The 21,837-nt window shown below is 37.1% G+C and overlaps 1 protein-coding gene across 5 annotated transcripts in view; it reads right to left on the bottom strand.

The window, feature by feature from the left end:
* LOC143210084 (lachesin) overlaps window positions 1-21,837 on the bottom strand; it is a 292,319-nt gene that overhangs the window by 72,668 nt on the left and 197,814 nt on the right. For 3 of the 5 annotated variants that reach the window (XR_013009184.1, XM_076426567.1, XM_076426568.1), the window contains one exon: window positions 15,423-15,583. The exons of 1 other annotated variant lie outside the window; for it this stretch is intronic. Coding sequence is in view for 3 of the 4 variants with exons in the window: in XM_076426567.1 (XP_076282682.1) it covers window positions 15,423-15,583 (161 nt within the window). In the remaining variant the exon portion in view is untranslated. The remainder of the gene's footprint in view (window positions 1-15,422; window positions 15,584-21,837) is intronic. One more of the 5 variants, XM_076426569.1, reaches the window with a different exon arrangement.

The raw sequence follows: 21,837 nt of genomic DNA, 5'->3' as shown, positions 1-21,837 counted from the left end.
CATTCAATTGAGCAGCTGACGTTCCGAGCGTTTGCTGTCGGAAAATATAACACACCACTACACATATAACTTCGTTAGATACATCTGATTCGCGCGGAAACGTTTATCAAACATTTTTATTCTCATTTCAATAATCACCGGGTCTAACCGAACATTTTTCGCGATTCTTTCAGCGCGCTCATTCAAATTGGTTCTGTCCAAGTTCCCGAGCTGAATGAACTTCCTCCACGTTGCCATTTTTTATTTCCCTATTCCGCGTCCATTGTTCTCTCGACCTTTTTTTTCAGAGACGCATCATTGTGCTCTGCTGCAGTTGAACATGTTGCAGAAAGGGCTCGCTCGAATCTTATAACTAGAGAGACTGCGGATTTTTATGCATTTATCACTGATGCTATATCAGTCGAAAAGGAATCTTGTTCTTGCTCCGATTTTTATTAAATGGATCAAGTGAAAATTTTCCCCTTATTTTCATTTTTATTCAACGGTTTTGCAGACTGGGAAGTCGCATAAAGATCAGCAGTTAGTTTTAAACGTACCGGGTGTACCGTAATGTTTGGAACCTATTGCAGCGGCGAACGCGGGAAATGAGAAAAGTTCATGCAAATATCTTTCCTCTTTCAGTTTCTTCCCGAGTTGTCGCCATTTTTGTACTCGACAGACTGTATACATTCCTCCTAAAGGTTCGTCTTCGTAGTAAACGGTGAGTCTCACTACCAGATCAATTTTCCTTCGCAAATACAACACAGAAAGTCAAATTTAAGTTGACAAAGCAACAAAATTGGTAAATAGTTCCCGAGAATTCGAATTTCCATATGAACTTTCCTCATTGTTCCAGATCCCTCGTTCACCGGCGTACTTTATTTTTTCTCTGCTATTTGCAAGCTTAATTACGCTCAGTCTGGGTCAATTAAATCAGCAGAAGGGATTACGCTGCGCTAATTAACCGGAATCAGAGTAATACACGCAACTAGACAGCGGGAGATTATGCAAGTCAATTAAAATTCGATTTGGAAGAACAAAAAGTAGTGTAAAAGTTTCGGGGAGTGCATAAAGTTCCGCAGTCCACAAACAACTGTGAAATAATGAACATTTTCTATTTCGCTTGTACATAGATCACCAAATTCTTAATCTTCAATTTTCGTAGAGGTAATCATTTTAATAATGTCGCATGTGAACATAGCCTGTTCACGATCGCTATCGGTTATATATCATACGGAGCCTCTGTTCTAAGTTCTAACAGTGATCAAATCCATTTCCCTTATTCATCTAGATCAATGCTTATTCAAAAACATGCTCATGCAACCTCGTGTTCTTTCTCATCGTCATTTCTCATGCATCAGGGCATGCCTCGCGTTCGCAAGAATCCCGCGACGCGCTAAACAAAGGAAAAACAACACGACGACGATTATAAAAACGCGACATGGTCGTCGACCTCGCTATATTACTTACGACGGCATAACATATCTCAATATTGTGCACTCAATTCTCGTCCGATGCAGCTTGCATGATATCTCATCCCACGAACAAATAGTCTCAAGTGTAGTGTGCATTGGTGTGAGGGGGAAAACGTTTTGTGCGATTGGTGATGAATCAACGCCGATCAATGGGAGCATTACATGTTACTTTTTTTATTCGAAAACCTGCTCGATCGATTCTTCGTCTAGCCATACGGGTACGTCGATTTTTGAACGAAAAATTATCTGCACGATTTTTTTATGCACTTGTAAACAGCACTTGAAACTATGGTCAAAATCGGAAATTTTCGTTGACCAGCGGATATCGGCTGATATCAGCAAATCTGATGCTCGATGTTGTTCATGATCGAGCAATTTCATCGGCGAAGTGTCATTCTCCTCCGTTTCTGCAGCACTTAAGCGTCGAAGCTTAAATCTAAGAAGCCAACAAGCCATGTACCGGATTTTCAACCTTCCTCGTGGATGCTAGAACTCTATTATTACCATTCCGCGATATCGATCAACGGGGATATTACAATCTAATGCTCGTTCATGTTCGGGGGCAGTAAACAACTTTCAGGGATGTGAGAGTGCAGCAGCGGGAGGTACGACTTATTACATTATTTAATCCATTAATGCTTATCAGTAGAGATGGGATCAAGTTCAATACAGTCGGTCACGAGAATATTCGGACACCACTATAGTTTTGACTATTATAGTCCGTACTTCATAAATTTATGCAATAAGAAGAAAAAGAGGTTTCACGTATGTTACTATGCAGTGTGTAGTTAATAGTTAATAAACATAGGAGATATTTATTTACGATAAGTGATTACATAAATAATAAAAGAAAAATGGAAAGTACGCTCATTTTCATGTCACGAAAATATTCGGACACTATCAAAACTAAGTATGTAACACTATATATAAATTTTGTTTTTATAAATTAATATTTTCTTGGATATCCCATATGTTTTATGACGTGCCGTAATCGTGTTGGCATATTACAAATTATTCTTCTTAAATAATCTTGCCCACTTCGTAGCCATTCTTCTTGCAGACGTTTTTTTAGTTTGTCCTTTGTGTTTGTGGGAGTTGTTCGAATTGGGAGATCTAATTCATCCCATAAATTTTCAATGGGATTCAAATCTGGCGATTGCGGTGGTGGGTGGAAGACATTCTTGCAAGTGTAGAATAAGAATTCGTGCACAATACGCGATTTGTGCTTTGGGTCGTTATCCTGATAAAATTTGATCCCACTTTGAAGTCCCATATTATCAGCACTTTTTTAAAAATTGTTTTGCAAAATGTGCAGATACCTATTTTTATCGAGGATGTCGTCGATAAAAACTAATTCGCCTACTCCATGGGCCGAAATACAGCCCCACACCATCACAGATCCACCACCGTGTTTCACAGTCGATTGCAAATGTCTCGGATTTAATTCTTCTTTCGATTTTCGCTATACCCTAATTCTTCCATTGCATCCATAAATATTAAATTCGGACTCGTCCGCGAAAATGACGTCTTCCCACCACTGACTTTCCTCTGAAATATAGTTTTTTTTGCAAAATTCAGTCTCTTCATCCTGTTCTTCGCGTTAATGTACGGCTTTTTTCGAGCTATTCTTCCATTATAGCCGTCTGATCGTAACACTTTTCTTATGTTTCCCGGATGCACTGATATTCCACGGTCATTATTTAATTCACAGCTGCTAACTTTGGAGCACTTATCCGAGGATCACATTTGATTCTCCTAATTATGGAGCGTTTATAACGAGTATGGAGGATCGATTTGCGTCCGTTTTGAGGGATAGATTCAATTCTATCTTCGTTCTTGTAACGTCGCACAATATCCCATATACCGTGCTCTTACTAATATTTAATAAATCTGCAATTTTGCGAATCGATTTCCCCTTTTCCCGATGAAAAATTACTAATTGTCGCATATCAAACAACGCGTTCTTACTTTTCCGACCCATTTCGCACAAATTTCGAGCAAGACTGGCAAATATTCGATTTCTAACATACTCTGTACATAGTACGAATGATATGTTTACAAACATTGTTTCAGTCAGATCCTGGAACCTGGAAACTTTAGAAGTATAGCAAGTATCCGAATATTTTATCGTAAATACGATACACTTATCGTAAATAAATATCTCCTATGTTTATTAACTATTAACTACACACTGCATAGTAACATACGTGAAACCTCTTTTTGTTCTTATTGCATAAATTCATGAAGTACGGACTATAACAGTCAAAATTATAGTGGTGTCCGAATATTCTCGTGACCGACTGTATGTACTCACGAATTCGAGTCAATTTCAATAACCAAGTTTCATTTCCTGGGTTTCGATTACTACTTAAAAGCAATAGTGTTTCAATGATTATATTTGAAAAGTATTCATTGTATACAAGTAGTTATCGAACCTCGGAATGAGTAGTACTTACAACTTTCGAAAAGATACTTATAAGTACTTCGACGTTGAAAGGAATCGAATCTTTCACAAGTAGTACTCGAGTCTTGGAAATCAGAACTGTTTTAAGCACTTTCTTGATTAAATTCGTAACTATTTAAGAATAATATTTCCGATAGATTATGCAATTATAGTTGTGCATACATGTTAAATTAAATTATGCATCAGAGGACAATATAATTGATTTTAAAGGAGAAAAAAATAATGATTAGAAAAATCAGAGAATTTCCGGTACGATATTCCGAAAAGTTTCGAATCTGTTCGACCAAGATTCGAATATACTTGCAAGTATTATTCCCGTTTAGTAGTTTAAAGTACTTGTAAAAGGTTCGAAACTGTCCGGCATAGGTTCGAGTATACCTAGGAGTACTATTTCTGTTTTTCGAAGTACTTATAGAGAGTTCGAATTCAATCAATCAAAGTTCGAACCTGTTTGCGAAGTACTTGATCCTATCCCTACTTATCAGCCTCCTAAGAATGTCCTTTAGTATGCCTCTGTCTAAACAATATCGAAAATCACAAAAGATTCGATTCGTTCGACTCTTTTTATCTTGAAAAAAAAAGATATGTTGACGCGATTGCGACGCTGATGATAGCTGACGCACGTGCTGAAGACTTGTGCAGAATTAACGAAGAATTTCGCCGAGACGGAGAATCCATTTTTCGCAACAAGGAAACGTTCGGGGAATATTCAATGGGTCTTTAATTCACGGAACGCTGATTAAAAGCGCCGCCTAAGAGGCACTTTCAATTTTTCCCCGGGCTTGGACGCGACGAGACGGGGGTGAAAAATAAATCGTGACGCGTCTCATTGTTAGCCCGCGGAACGGCGACAATGCGATGGAAACCGACGATCAAGAGTTCCCGCGGAAAAGCGAAATTGCTGTCGCGGAACTTGTATTTCTAACTGCCGTGGAATGTCGCTGCAGAAACGCGTTTATTGCAGGGTATTCATCGGCGCATGAATGGCAAGATTAAGCTTTTCGAGTACGCTTATTTAAGTTACTCGTCTTGCACGCCTCCGCGGCCGAGCGGGAGCCCACGAGGGAAGAATATTTAAAGAGACTTCCAAAACGGTGCGTAATGGATTATCCGAGTCGCACCGGTGAAAAATACGAGAACGCGGGACTGTGCCTGTGCCTGTACCTGTGCCTGTGCCCCGGGAACTTGACGCGGAAGAAACTCCTGGGGTAATCTCTCAGCAATATGCTCTTTTTTCCATTTTCTTTTCGCAGCACATCCACCTATCCCTCCCTTCCTAACGCTCTTAAACGAAACGCTGCTCCCGACGATTTATGAGATTATTTCGCGAGTCCCTTTTTGAATCAGTTAGCCAGAGGCTCTGCCTTCTTCATAATACGATCGTTCAAATGAAATTTGCTCACACGAATGGAGAATCACCTATTGGATTTCCCTTTCACCTGTTCCTTCAAACAAATTCATGACAAAAGATGTTGGACTGCTCATTGTTGTATCTGATTGATCGAGCTGTCCTTGATTATACTTACGTTGTTCGTTTGTACACCAAACAATAGTATAATCAAATTTTCTTGGCTGAAAAATCATCAACTTTTGTCTATGTTCATTTTTTAACCGACTTCGAGAAAGGATCGATCTGTATGCGCCTCTTTTTTCTTTTCTTCTCGCTTTTTTTCTATGTATGTTCGCCGATTACGCCGAGATGGATGGACCAATCGGAACGAAACCTTTTGCATTTTGTAGGGTATGTCTCCCGATTGGCCCCTTGAAAATAAATTTTCCATTCTTTCATTCTTTGCGGTTTTTATTGCAAATAACCAATAAGACCGAAAAAACATCGTACGGTGTTCTACAAATTCTGCTCGTTCCACTGAAAAGTGTGAAATAACAAAATTTTATAAAGAAAAGTTAAACCGACTTCGAAAAAACGTACTAAAAAGTATGAAACTATTTCCATTGAATTTATGTGAATACAATACAATCTTTTCGGAGGCGCACAGTGCTCCGAAATGCCTGTTTCTTGGACAAAATTCAATAACTTTTGTTCTGTTTATGATAGAGACATGAAACAAAGTGGGTTTTTTGATTTACATTGAAAGCGATCTCAATATGATATTATTATAAATATAGCCATTTATTTAAACATTGAAAAACGATATTTAGAAACTAAATTTTGTTTTATTGGTGGCTTTCAGTAGATGAATTCGCAGTTCAGTTCTTCCGAAACTGAAACTTATGTGAAACCTGCTAGAAGAATTTAAGGATTTTCGTAATTTCCATGTCGAAAATTTTCAATTTTGCGCCGCCTCCGAAAAGATTGTATTGTATTTAAGTTCGTGTGTATTCGCATAAATTAAATGGAAATCATTTCATACTTTTTAGTGCGTTTTTTCGAAGTCGGTTTCATTTTTTTTTACTCTGACGAAATTGTTACGGTCGACGGAATAGCTTTGGTGACGTATTTTATTGTGTACGTTTTTATAACACCGTGATGCATCCTCTTTCCTTATGGAAAACATAGTCGTTATGTTATTGTTTAATTCGCATTCGACATTCGTCGAACTAATTTTGTTGGTATATTATTATAATATTTATTTGTCTTTACAGAAAAGTTTTAACCAGTTGAGTTAAATAGTAGCCGGGCGAAAGGTGTTTCGCGTTCTTTAATTAAGCGAAACAGATTCCGTCGGTATTGTGTAAGTTTCGAGTTCGTTTGAGGCAACCATCGTCAATTAGACGAACTATCTATGATTGGCATAGGAAATTTCAAACAACCGGATGTTTGCTTTACCGTCAAAGGTCCTGGAAAATCCGTGTATTTATCTTTCTACAATCTTCTGTATACAGAACTTTCGAATTGTCCATCTTTTCGTAATAGTTATGTATGTAAAAACTTTATCGTTTTTTTTTCTTAATTATTTATTTAACGTTGCTTCAACATCAAAGGTCATTAGCAGCACGGTACACATTTTCTTACAATATTTTGCACATATTTGTATCCTTAATATACTGGGCAAGACCGGCGATATACTCCTGAAACAAAACTTTATTGTTTTTGTTCTGAAGACATGTTTACGACGGAATTTCTGCCATGAGCTGAAATGAACAATTCACCTGTGACCTGTGGCTTCCGCCTCTGATCAACAGCCATTCGAGGGTTCATTAAAATATTGACATTTCATTTAATCACTTGGCAGTATGTGTATACAAATGTTATTTGCGAATATAATGTTCGATTTGATTTGGAAGATATTTATGTGGTTTCATAATGTTGATATAATCTGTTAAGCCTAGACAACAATGTTCGTTATTAATTGAAACATCTGACTGACCACATCTAGGGCTAGATCAGCAGTAAGTATGTAAACTTTTTAAACTAAAAACATTAGAAATTGAAACAACGTTTCGTATTCTATACTATTTGAATATCTTTGAATATTCATCTTAATTTAGTAGAAATATGTTTGATCGAATACCGTTCTTTGACGGACACACGAGTCCGATCGTTATCTGACTTTTACAGTCAGTTATATTGATTAAAGTTTTAATCCTTTTTCCATTGCTAACGAGCTACCACAAAGCTAGACTGCACGTAACGGGTTTTAATTAATAACTTTTGGTTTATACGACCGAACTCCGATGCGTATTCCATATCTGGCAATAAGAAATTTTTTATCAAATTTTTATTGATTCCGACTGTTAACCTTCGGATGTCTGAACATCCCACGTTGTCAGGTTATCGAATGCCAAGACTATTACTATAAATTAAATTTCAATACTTCGCGTAACAATATTAGGTTTTCCGATGAACTTTTAGAAATTTATCGATTTTCATTGCCGTCATTTATCGTTACAGTGAATGCACAAGATACTGGCTTTATTTTACGTACATAAATTTAGTGAATTAATATTATACTAATGGAAATTGTTTTTGATCGTATTTATTGTGAAGATAATTCATTGTCTGTGTTAAACAGGATTTACGAATGCGAAATGGAGCGAGTTGAGCTCGAAATTAAATGAACGAAGGGCAGTCAATGTAATATTGTTTCAAATCATTACGAATTGTTACGAATTACAAATACCCAAAAATTATATAATACAACCAAGAGAACTGACTTGAAATTGTTAGTCAAACATATGAAGCGCAATTAGTGGACGATGATTACACAGGCCCTCGTTATCGGAAGAATTATATCATCGATATCGGAACGCCTGCAATCGAATAAGATTCGAATAACGTGTCTGACCACTGCTAATTATTTCTACTAATTGTAATACGAACGCGTGGTCTTCGCGCGGACGAACAGCAAAAATCGACTTGCCGGAGAACGCGAGGTCCACTCGATGAAATATTTTTCGCGTTTGTCTCGCATTTGTTGAACAGTTTTTTATCGTGGCTCTCGAGTGACATCAGATGATTAAGTCGGAGTGATTTGTCAGTCACCGTATTCGTAAAGGGCAAAGATACTCGGCATGTTTACGCCTCGTATATATGCGCATACATTGGGCGCAAGACTTTACCGGGTCTCTTGATCATGAGAATGAAAATGAAAATGATAATTTGTCGTATACGAATCAGCAAGTCAAATACCGCGCGAGTTAGACGCGCCGCGCCGCGCCGCGGGAACAGAAAGAATGGTGATTTTTGCCAGAGGAACACGCGATAACTGAAATTATGCATGCATTTACGAAACATATTTTATCATTGTCTCTCCTCCGAGCCGCCTTTGGATCAATTTTATCTGTGTGCGGCCGCCGCGCTGCGCCGGGCGACCCACTCAGTCTCGTCAGAGGATAATCAAAATAAATATGAATGAGTCTGAGTGAGCTCCGACATAGCGAGTGTGAGACTGACGAGTAGTCGTGTTATAGCGGCAGTCAAGCGAATTCTAAGATCAAATTACAGTGGAACCTCGATTAACCGCGCGGTTCGATTACCCTAAAACATTCAACATCTTCAATGATTTTCCTACACTTCAATCTCATTTCATGTCAGACATCCATCCCTGGAATCTTCAGTGTACACAAAATGCTCATAATTCTTGTTCCACGATTAATTATATCCGTCCTGTTGACAAAAGTTCCGTGATGAAGTGTGCGAAACAAGGAATTTAATAATTCCGTTTTATGGAGTCGCAGTGCAAGACCGTTATTCCGCCTGCGAGGGGGTGTAAATGATTATAACTCGCCGAAGAGAATCGTTTCGGTCGAGTGGAAAATGGAAATCTGGATAGCGGCGCCCATTCGCCGAAAGAATCGTTTATTTCTCACGTTAGAAACTTTAAGGTCTCGGGGCTTAATTAAAATCTACAGGGCAAGTTTCGACAGAATCTGTTTCGAAAGAAATATTCCCCGCGCCGCGCCGCGCTCGCCGCCGACTCGTTCATGTAGCAAGAAATCCGTTCAACAAGTGGGATCGTAAAACCGTCAAATATATTTCCCCGAGTTCCAGTTATGAAAACTTACTGTTTAGACGAAATAATTAAGTGTTCCTCGAAAAACGAGACGGCGAACTCTTTACTTCGTGGGAATTCTTTCGCGTCTCGTTACAGTTTCGAACAGTTTTCACGATTTTCTTACAGCTTTCTACTAAAAAAACAACTATAATTATACCGATTACAAGAAGAAAATAAATTTTTCAATGAAGATGCATTGTTCAATTTTTTTCGTGCAATTATAAGTAACGTATGTGCTTGAGGCAAGAATACAGGATGCGACTGCTCTTTACTTTACCGGACTCAAAAGTGCCTTTCTCCTGTAAATTATGATGTATATGGTATGTAATCCAGTAGATTTGTACCCGGGGCGGCTGCAGATCGAAGTTTCGATCCTTTAGGATCAATGGTTCAGGAGTTATGCTTGCTTAAAGTTGAGCAATCTGCAGTGTTTTTGACAGGTAAGGGCGTCGCCATATTGGTTTGTAGTGACGACCGTGAGCCACTTACCCAGCAGAACCGCCAGCCCTAATCACCACCCAACTCGGAAAGCGGCGCGGCGCGCGACCGTCACTACCAATATGGCGGCGCCCTTACCTGTTAAAAACACTGCAGATTGCTCAACTTTAAGCAAGCATAGCTCCTGAATCATTGATCCTACAGGATCGAAACTTCGACCTGCAGCCGCCGCGGGTACAAATCTACTGGATTACATGCCAAACAGAGTTGGGCAAAATGTAATTTCAATTACAATTGCAATTACTTGCCAATTACTGTAATTTGAAATTGCAGGAATAAAAAAAAATGACATGTAATTGTAATTGGTAATTGCAATTACTTCGGCTCAACCAGTAATTGTGAAAGGAGTAATTGCAATTACTTAACACGATTACAGTAATTGTAATTGAGTCTAACAATTACTTCAGTGTAATTGTTCTTTTAAACCACTAATTTTTATGTTGTGGACCATTTAACCGTTTTCTTATTGCAATTATAGTCCACTTTTGCACATGTACTTGAAGATGTAGTTAAATACTCATGTAATTAATTACTGCCCAAGTCCGATACCAAATATATCATAATTTATAGGAGAAGGGCACAAATTTTGAGTCCGGTAAAGTAAAGTTTACCCCAGGATGCAAATATTTTATTTTTTATAAATATGACTCCCCGGCAACTGCTCAATGTGAATATTACTATCGAAAAAATGTGATCGATGCGGTGCTATGTCAAACCCGGATAGAATTTGATTTTTTAACAAGCGCCCGCCGCGCTGTACGAAAGTATATCTGTGGTGGAAACACCGTCCTGATTTCTCTGGAGTATTCCTCTATTTTTCAATGAACACTGCTAGCACGTGATAGTTGATAAATTGCCAGTACTGACGACTTTCGGCGTGGTCCCGCGAACGCTAACAGTAATTAAATAAATACCCTTGACCAATTAAACGAATCATTTGCGCGGTAATCCCATTAGAATATATAATCTATTACGCGTTATCAATTATACAATAATTGCCGCATTAAATACTGGATGTGGAAGTGACTTCCGCCACAAAATTTTAAATGCCTGTCTGTCTCAATAAATTCCAGAAATACGCTTTGACATTAGAAATGGTGCTGCGCAAGTATTCAAATACTTGAATATCGAAATATTAAAATATTCAAGTGATTATTGTGGCGGGTACAATATTAAAGTTTTATTTTATGTGTAGTTTTAAAAGAGTAATTTAATTATTAATTTTTATTATATTCACGGAATCATCTCATCATTTTCTCTAACGAAAAATGAATTTTCTTGCAAATTTTTAATGTAGCTTTCATTAAACATTTTGGAAAATTTAAAATATTATTATTATTATTGGACTCGACACAATTAAAGGAAAGAAGATGCAAAAAGTGAACGTATCATATTCGATGTATACGTATAACAGATGGGTACTTCTTGTCGTCGAATAAACGTGGGACTACTATAAAGCAACCTAACGGAAAGCACATGCTACTTCGGTAATTAAACCCAGCAGCAATTAGTAGGCCTGTCCGTACTCGCGTCTCGCGATCACTAAAAACGTATGATTCTATGCTAACTAATTCATTAGTGTCACAAATAATTATGTAGATGTACGACTAGGTTCAGGCTGCTTCGTAAATACGTGTCACAGAATCTCAGGCATACTACGATGAAGTAGGAAGAAGAGTAGGAAGTAGAAGTATAGAAGATTTATTTCGGCCCCTTCACCTCGAACTTCTACTGTGTCAATGTGTTCAGTAATATGGAAGTAGCGCATTCTATCAGATAACAAACTCATTATCTTCAATTTTATTGTATTCAAATATGAAACAAATGTCTGATGGCTCGATAAGATTATAATGTTCGTACTTTTAAAAGAATCCGTATATATCCCTATCTGTCAGAATACAATTCGACATATTTTATCTTGCATACTGGGCATCCGAACAATTTCTGAATTTCTTGTTGAAGCGATAGAGTTCAATATTTTGGTAAACCTTACGTTAAGGGGAGGCATCTCGGATGACATCTTGTCGAGGACAACATTATGAGCAATTTTTGTCTACAGATCTAGAAACGTTGGAAAATAGGCGATAATTACACAGATAGATTTCTGTCAAAAAATAAGACTTTGTTAGAATCGACCATAGTATTCCTCTTTAATGAGATTGACATTCCCGAACTTAAACCCGCAAGACTTGGAAGGGCACTAAAAAATTTTAATGAATGTAGTATTAGCTTAATAATTATTATCTTGATAAATTTAAGTTTAAACAAGTAGTCAGTATTGTAAATTATGTTTTATTTACTTTACTCAAATATTTAAATGTAATTTTTACACAAAATGTCAATTTTTTCCTCGCACAATAATTAATTCGCACTAGAACTGACTTCTAGACCACTGTGGAACGAAGGGGGGGGGGGGGCTGGGGTGGGTTCCGAAGTTCCGAATTCAGCCTGCGCACGAATACGAAAAATTCATTTCTAGTACTGGCAATAGTTTTTTGCAATTATCTCGGAAACTAAGTCCGATCGCCGGGTAGATGCATAGAGAAAAGTTGTTCAGGATGTTGTCCTCGACAACATATATCAAGGTCAAGGTCATCCGAGATGCCTCCCCTTAACGTAAGGTGTACCAATATTTTATTTAACCTACTAAGAGTTTTGACTAAGCTGTTCAGGGCCGGTTCGACAATTGCCAAGAGGAAACTGCACTACTACTTCCATATCCGGCAAAACCGGGACTACTCTGCAACCGCACGAGCCTAACACGCCTGCGAGTCGGTCAACAGAAGGTAGCAGGGTCGTCACCGTACAAGGAGGGAACAATATGCAAGACGTTCTCGCAAGCTATCGTCGGCTATTCCGCAAGCTGTTCTTTCTGTCTGCCTTTTCTTTCCGCTTGTTTTCGTTTTTTCGTTTCGTTCCTTTGTTTTGTTTGTTCCTCCTTCTCTCGTTACGGGGAGGCTTTCGCGCCGAGAAAGTCGAAAGTAGATGGGGATGAGGAGGAGGAGGAGGAGGGGGTTGCAACAGGAAAGAAGAGGAAAGAGGAGGAAAGAAAAAGGAGGCTGGATAGGAGGAAACTGTGCCGAAGTTGAAGTTCGCGGCTGGTACGTTCGTGTGCGGCCGTTCTATCGGTTGATGGGTGAAAATGGATGTCGTACAGAGAACGGAGAGAGATAGAGATAGAAAATGATACAGCGCGCATCATAAATATACCAAGCCTCCTTAAAATTGCTGAGAACACTGCTAACAATATTCAGAGGTGTTCTATTGCTTTGTTATGCTATTTTTGAATTTTTTTATAATTTGTTCGGAGAGCTAGACGGTATTTGTGAAATGTAGTACTATACTATTATTCATATTTAATACCCGCTCAAATAGTTCGTTCAATAATTCACGATTTCGACCGTATATTTCCTGCTAAGTGCAGTATTTTCCAATAGCTATGTATCGATAAAAAATAGAATTTTATTTCAGTCTAAAAAGAATTAATAACGCAATAAAAATTCTTAAAATCCTTTTCTTTCACTGCCGCACACTGGGTTGAAATGCAAAAAACAAAAAGTCATTTTTCTGACCAAACGAAAAATGTTTCTTCTATGAACACTTGTGCGTTTTTTGTCTGCTATAGCGACTTTTTGGGATGACTATGGGATATGGTCCGACGATTAACGTCAAGTAAATTATACAGAATTTAGTATACAATAACTTAAAAATATACCATTATCAATAATAAAACAATTAATAATATGTACGTCCAAATTCGAGAAAACCATTTCTAAAAAACCTTCTACAACTTTTGTGGGTTTGGAATTAAACAAAATCTGATTGTTAATTTGAATTCACCACCTCAAAAGCTATAAAACTGTACCATTTTTATCAATTTAAACTTAGGAGTAGCTTCAGAAATGATTTTTGTCCGCGTTTTTCGCGTTTCAACCAGAGGTGGGCATTATTTGGCGAAAAAAATATTTGAAATACTATTTAATATTTTAGATTTTATTTTGCTTAAAGAAAATATTATTTTATTTGAACAATCTGAACCTCGAAATAATATATTTCTATTTGAACAACTGAACCTCGAAATAAAATACTTCTATTTATTTGAACAATCTGAACCTCGAAATAAAATATTTCTATTTTAACAATTTCATCCACAAAATAAAATATTTCTATTTTAATCATCTGAAACACAAAGTAAAATATTTCTATTTTAATAATCTGAAACACAAAATATAATATTTTATTTTTTGCGTCGTTAATATTTCTTATTTTAGCAATAATTTAAAGAAGAAATGGTACGTACTACAAGAAACTATATCATTTGCCACATTTTCGTTTTATTTTTTTGTTTGACTGCTGCTATTCGCATACAACAAGGTGCAGCGTTCCAAATTGGAATCTGTTAGGGTACTCCTTCGAGGACACAGAATCAGTCCAGCAAAGCTAAAAAGTCTCTCAACTGGGACAGAGGACGAAATAGCTCTGTTGTATTTTAAAAATAATGCTTTCATGTATTTGTACTTTGCAATACTTTCAATCCGTGTACCACTATCGCTCAAATATTGATATAATTCTAATTCTGTAATGTTTGTATGACTGATCTCATTTGTTTCTTTTTCCATAAAGGAAATAAAGTCGTCTACTTCTTTGTTTCGTGAAAGTAATTGAGGTTGTGACTCTGAATCTGGATTTGCTATCTGTTTCAAAGCATTTAATACGGTTTCTTTGATAAAACTACGTTTTTCTTCATTTAAGTCTTTCGGAATTCATCGTAATTTCCGGTTTGGATGGCTAACAGTAGCAATTATATAGTCGCTTGCGTGTTCAGAAAAATCGAATAAATCACGAAATCCAGATTTTAAACTCGATAGTAAATGAAGTTTCAAAGGTTCGCAATATCTATTGAATGCGAACCTTTATTTTGAGCAATAATATTTAAAATTCAAATTGAAAATAAAGACAAAGTCCAAATATTCTCAACATTCTTAAAATAAAATACTATTTTCAAAAATTACTGCAACAAATAAAATATTTTATTTTCAAAAATTACTGCATCAAATAAAATATTTCGTTTTCAAAAATTACTGCATCAAATAAAATATTTCATTTTCAAAGTTGTACAGACACTGTAAAAAATAAATGGGATTATTTACTGTTTACTATTTCAAATACTATTTTTCCCAGCTCTGTGGTTTCAACCCACTGTGTGCCGTTACACAAGAAGCCCCCCAAGGGTTAAATTGGAAAGTATTAAAATATTTCTGGAGGTATATCCGTGATACGCACTGTAAATACATGGAAAAAGAAAGAGAAGGAAAGAGGGGGACAGACATGGTTTGATGGTAGTGGCGGCTGCTGGCGGTGGTTGTTCTTTTTCATAGCTGGCATTGGTGCAGTTAAATGCAGTGCTGTGAGGTGCAGGCACACGCGCATATAAGTAGTGCAGTAGTAGTAGGTAGTAGTAGTAGTGATGATAGTAGTAGTAGTAGGTTTAGTAGTAGTAGATAAGGTAGTCCATTACAGGCGGACACAGGTTAATGGTAAAATAGTTACCCGGGCCTTGGCGCCGCCAGAGTGATCTCCGCTCGCGGAGGAGGAAGGACTCACCCGGTTTCCACCGAGGTTGTTCACCACGCAGGTGAAGCTAGCGTCTCGACCCTGCGCGACCGTTACGTTCTCCAACGGGTAAACGAAGTCTGGCTCTAGCCCCGTCACTGGAACAGTTAAGCGGTAATTTTATATTAAAGTCTGTTGTCGAGCGCTGTAAACGGGTCGGAGACATCAAGTGCTCCCAGCGTGCCTCTCAGAAATTCGTTTATTGCCGAACAAAGCGGACTGACCGACCCTCTCCCGCTGTCATCGCTACCCCGATGGATTCGTTATACAGCTCACTCGAATTCGTAAACTTTGCGATCCCGGAGTCAAATTTCTGCGTTCCAAGCTCTCTCGCAACAATCAACTCAAGCTCGACAGAGTAAGGGAATAGATACAGCGAGTGAAAGTATAAGTTATAGATAAATATTAATCCCTCAAATAATATTAGATATATATAATACATTTTTACACTAATTTTAATAATATTCCTAAATGCTATATAAAATTTATGAATATTAATCCCTCAAATAATATTAGATATATAAGTTTTCATACTAATTTAATAATTTTCCTAAATTCTATATAAAATTTATAAATATTAACCCCTCAAATAATATTAGATATATACATTTTTACACTAATTTTAATAATATTCCTAAATGCTATATAAAATTTATGAATATTAATCCCTCAAATAATATTAGATATATAAGTTTTCATACTAATTTAATAATATTCCTAAATTCTATATATAAAATTTATAAATATTAATCCGAATAATATTAGATATAAAAATTTTCATATTAATTTAATAATATTTTTAAATTCTGTATAAAATTTATAAATATTAACGCCTCGAATAATATTAGATACATACATTTTTACACTAATTTTAATAATATTCCTAAATTCTATATAAAATTTATGAATTTTACCTCCTCAAATAATATTAGATACATAAATGTTTATATTAATTTAATATTATTACACTACAGTATAATAATATCTAGCATAATGAAACTTTCAAATACAGTGATTTTTGTCTTATCGCTTCGAACTTGGTACCATTGATTTGTTGAGATTTTTCCGATTACAATGAGCCCAAACATGACGCGACTCGGTCTACTTTCGTAGACTTCGCACATAGTAATCATGCTTATATTTATAATTTTGTTGTGGAACATTGTCTATGAAACTAGTCCGATTTATGTCGTGTTTGGACTCATTTTAACTGGAAGAATCTCGGCAATCCATTGGCATTGCGGTTGTAAAGAGTAAAGGATGTTTTAAAATTGTGCGCATATGTTGCCAATTGTAAAAATATATAAAAGAAATTTGAGAAAAATGTATCACAATGAAATAACGAGAATGTATTTCGTAGTTAAACGATCGATAGAACGTCTGTTTGCAGTATATTAAAATCGACTGCAAAGGAAACGCAGTGTTGATGGATGCTTGTGTCTTCAAGTTTTCGCGGGAAAGCTTGGGCAAAGTTTCGCAAGTCTCGTTCAGTTAATTACTAAACAATTTAACTCGTATCCTTCAATAATATCCCACTTTTCCAACACTGTTGCACCACCGGTCTCTCCGGCGGGGCTTACGTATTAAAGGAGTTCGGTCTGGAACGAGATAACTCGCGTTTATCACATCGAATGGCACTTCGCTTTATGAGATCGCGTTTATCAGACAGAACTCCGCGGTTTATGCGCGAGTGGAAAAATGGAATTGAATGGTATGCAGTGGTGCTCCGACGAAATGTTTTCAATGAAATGAAACAGAGTTTAATAGGGTACTAGATGGGGGAACCGGGAGATGCTAGTTATCTTGAATGAAAGCTCGTTCTTCAATATGACATTTTCTTGAAATCCGCGGAGAGAATTTCGCCACGTACTGCGAGAAAATACAAAATGTTACACTATATTAGCAGACCTGCGGATGTTTAAGCAGAATAAATTCTTTCCTTATTCTATCCTATTTCCCATTCTGTTCACTCATATTCTATTACGTAAATTTGAAAATGTCAGAAATGCATAAATATATTTTTAATTCTTACATTTTCTAATTTGCGGTTTAGTTTCGAAGAGAACATTCTAAAATGATAAGAAGAACACATTGAATTTGAATGGTATGTACTAAAACAGTGAAATAACAAATATAGAACTCGTTGGGCTTCACTGTTTTATTTGTAAGAGAGGTAATCGTCGTTTCCATGGTACTAACATGAACCCAATTCGGAATATTAATCCCGAATACGAGAATTGTCATGAAAACAAGTTTTACGACATGCAGCGAGAAAAGAATCGATTCTATTCGTGTCTAGCCGTTTATCCACCGCGCGTCCCGGTTATTGTTTTACCTCTTTGTACTCAGCTTTACGAATATCGTAGCCGTTGCACGTTGTTTTCATAGGAGCCAAGAAACAATTTACTGGATATTTCGCCGTTTAATCTCATTGACAAAATTGCTTGATTATTTCCCTGTCAGTTCTTTTTACTATAATTCGTTGTACAGTAAAGTCTTGATCTAACAAAACCGACGCGTCGAGTCCGTGCTGTTTCTTAGATCGTGTAGTTCTACTACACTCCTCAAAAGAATTAAGGGATCACTTCTGCGAACCCGAAAAATTGCTGTATCGATATCGTTAAACAATGGTTTGAAAGCCTGAAACCTCTAGTTTCAGATGCTCTGTTTCAAATTGTTGCTATGTTGGTTTTTTACAAAGTTATAGCGAGATGAAGACAACATTGACGGTTAACAAAAATTTTGTGCAACTTTGGAACATCACACGGGGAGAAACAAATTTTTTTGATAAATCGCGTTAATATCATTTGAAAGGGCTATCTTTCTGTGTAAATTGTGTGGTTGTTGATTATTGTGCGATTTTTTTTATTCGAGTTATTCAACATTGAAGTAAATGTTGGCTTTTTAACTTTAACTGGCTCCAGAAAGCGAAAAAATTATCGTAGATTCGTAGGTTCGCAGAAGTGATCCCTTAATTCTTTTGAGGAGTGTATTTTTGCGTGACCTCGCCGACCTGACAAATTGGATTTCGCATAAAAATCCGCAGTCTGGTTATTACTTTTCGTAATAAGAGCACCCGTGTAGAGCCGACCGTGAGCTGATAAATTCGCGTCCGTATTAGACGGTCGTGGAGAGAGTGAAAATTAAACGAATCGAATTGGTGGGGGAAGAATGTCCCCGGCGAAAAAAACGCACCGGAGATAACATTACTCCAAGTCGTAGAGAAGTAAGATAACAGCGTGCATAACTAATGTTCAGGGTTATGGATTAAAGTATCCGCTGCGATAATCGTTGCATTTCTCTTTTTCCTTTCGCCGGACGGGGCCGGTTAAATTTCAGTCAAATCTCAGTCTCTTCCCGGAGTGTCCAATTCCTGAGAAATTAATGGAGGTTTGAACATGTTGGGCTTACCATCCGCCCTGTTCTACCTTTCTAACAAAATTTCTTCAATTACGTTTATAGCGGTTGAATCTTGTAGAATTAAAAACTGAGTAGATTGTATTGTAACTCTTCCTAATTGGATTACAGATTTTTATGCGCTTATGGCTTATGAAAGTTTCCAAATAACACTAAAGCGTAAAGCCTGATAGAATTTAACCGAGTTTTAATTTGATCTACCGAAACTACTGCCTCCGGGGTGTAGAATTTTGCATAATTCCATTTTCTTGAAATTTATTTATGACAACGGGGATTTACACCAGTGCCGGGCGCGGTTGGGGCCCCTTAAACGTTTGCTTCCCCCGCCAGCTTTTCTACGAAGGCGCATAACAGCGCTACTGGAAGGGGGCAGTGGGTGCTACTGTCGGGACGGTTTTATCTCGATTCAAGCAAATGCGCCCAGCACTGATTTACACTTTTTACACGCACAACTGCAATGTGCTTATAATATTGAACTTTGCTTTTTAATTTATTCAAAGGGTTTGAAAATAAAGCTGCTACATATTTACTGTTCGTTTGTAGCGTGTTGAGCACATATTCAAAGACAAAATTGCCCGTATGAATGGCGGATGTGAAATGAGAATCGCCAGGGAATTGTTATTCGAGAGAACAATTCGGATTCTGTATAATGTAGAGATAATAAAATAATATCAGCGGCACGATGATATCGTTTACGATAAAGGGGACCGTAATTAAAGATTAAACAAACCGCTACTTTTCGATCAAATGGAATGACTACACTTTAATCGAGTGTGTAATTCACTCCAGGAGTACCAACCGAATAATTTATTTCGTATTTATTCGTCGGCCGACTGCCTTTTGAAGTTACCGACACGAAAAACGTGCTGCGCAACCGGCACAGAAACATTTGTTCAACGAGTGATTGTTAACCATGGAGAACCGCGTAACGTGTTATAATTACCTCTGATAAATCTGAAATAAATTTCACGCAGGGAGAGCAGACTGTCGAACAATTAAAGTTGTATATGTTTTCATTTCATATTTACCGGCGCGGCGTGCTCGATTGTTCTCCTCGGTTTACATATACCGCGCATGCACTTTTACTTCGCATCAGTTAATAGTGTAATTATAATCACTGGATTTCATGCATTCGTGGGAGAAATAAATAATGTACCATTGAAAATATGTTTCGAAAACATACAGGGTGACAAGAAGTAACGGAGTTAATCATTTCTTATTATAATTCTGTCAAATCGACGAATTTTGAAAAACCAAATAATAACAACCATAACATGGACCTTTAGTATTCATATATTTAAGAAGTTTCGCCAGAAGAGCTGCGGCCCATAGCCGAAAATTTCAAAACACGTTTGAGCCTCTGAATCGGCTCAAAGGGTGGCCACTTCGAAACTTCTTAAATATATGAATACTAAAGGTCTATGTTATGGTTGTTATCATTTGGTTTTTCAAAATTCGTCGATTTGACAGAATTATAATAAGAAATGTTTAACTCCGTTATTTCTTGTCACCCTGTATACAATATATTTTCTAAAGAGAAACAGAAAGTTTTCTTCGATTCCAGTTTTTCGTGATTAACGCGGACAGTTTTTATTTTGCATAAAGATCCGCAATCTAGTCATTATGTATGATTGAAAAAGACTGAAAGTTTCGCACATAAATTATGTAAATAACGGGCACGTTGCTCGAATTTCATTTTCATCGGGCGCGATAAGAACGTCCGCGGAAAGTGCGGCATTGAGACGTCCCGTAAATCGTATTACTATGAAAAATTAGGAAGAGGTCGTCCTCCGTATTCGTAACGCACTCCCAGCGGTTATGCGATCGAGCATATATCACGATCCGCCGCGAAATAAAGGTGCGCTCGGCAAAAACGCTGGAACCCGATGGGCCAGACAGAAACTGATTCCGCCGGGCGAGAGAAAGAGAGAGATCGAGAACCAGGCCAGAAGAAGATTTTTTGATCAGTTTTATGGAAAAACCTAAGCGTGGCGAGCAGAAATTTGCCGAGGAACGACTGGCTCGTGGCGATACCATGCAACAAGAAACCCAATTCTGCTGGAAATGTCCGACGGTTAGGCGAAACTTTTTGTCACGAGGATTTCAATCGTACGAGTGTCCGACTCTTTTTAGATTGATATTCAAACTCCACGTTCTCTGAAGTTTCAGCACAGTACCTGTGCTTATCGACCGAAGAAGTTTGTTTAACGAGGAACAGAAAAATGGTCTTGGAAAATGGGGTTACCATGGGTTCGTCGACAACTCATTTGACCGACACTGTTTCGATCAACACGATTTGACCGACAATAACTTTCGTCGACACTATGTTTTCCTCGACATTGTGAAATGGTCGACAAATAATTTGACCGACACTATGTTTTCGTCGACGTATTAGAAAAATACTAGAGAGCCGAGAAATGTACAGTGATATGGATCTTTTAAAGACTTTAGCACAAAATATATCACTTTGTTTTCATTACTTGATATTTATGTAATTATTATACAATTTTGTTATGTTTTGTGATCTGTATATGTATATGTGTAGCATTCGTTTTGTTCATTCAAATTACATATATGTATTTACTCAATTATGTTTGAAATTAAATGAAATATTATGATTTTTGTTCATTCGTGTGTACCTATTAATAAAGTTTGTTTATTTGAAGGAATGCTTTGTACTTCTCTTTATTTTTTATTATACAAGCAACTGAATGCGTCTAGAACATAACAGTGATAATAACGATTAGTCAACATTAGCAAATACGAATCAAACCTGTCGCTAAACACGGACTGTCGATGAAAGCAGCAGACGTCGACAATTTGACCGTGTCTATGAAAACATAATGTCGCTCAAATCATTTGTCGACCATTTCACAATGTCGAGGAAAACATAGTGTCGACGAAAGTGATTGTCGGTCAAATCGTGTCGATCAAA

The sequence above is a fragment of the Lasioglossum baleicum genome, chromosome 6 (assembly GCF_051020765.1).
Source record: "Lasioglossum baleicum chromosome 6, iyLasBale1, whole genome shotgun sequence".
Taxonomy (NCBI): domain Eukaryota; kingdom Metazoa; phylum Arthropoda; class Insecta; order Hymenoptera; family Halictidae; genus Lasioglossum; species Lasioglossum baleicum.
The sequence above is the reverse complement of the archived record's forward strand: the minus strand, read 5'-3'. Positions and strand labels throughout refer to the sequence as shown.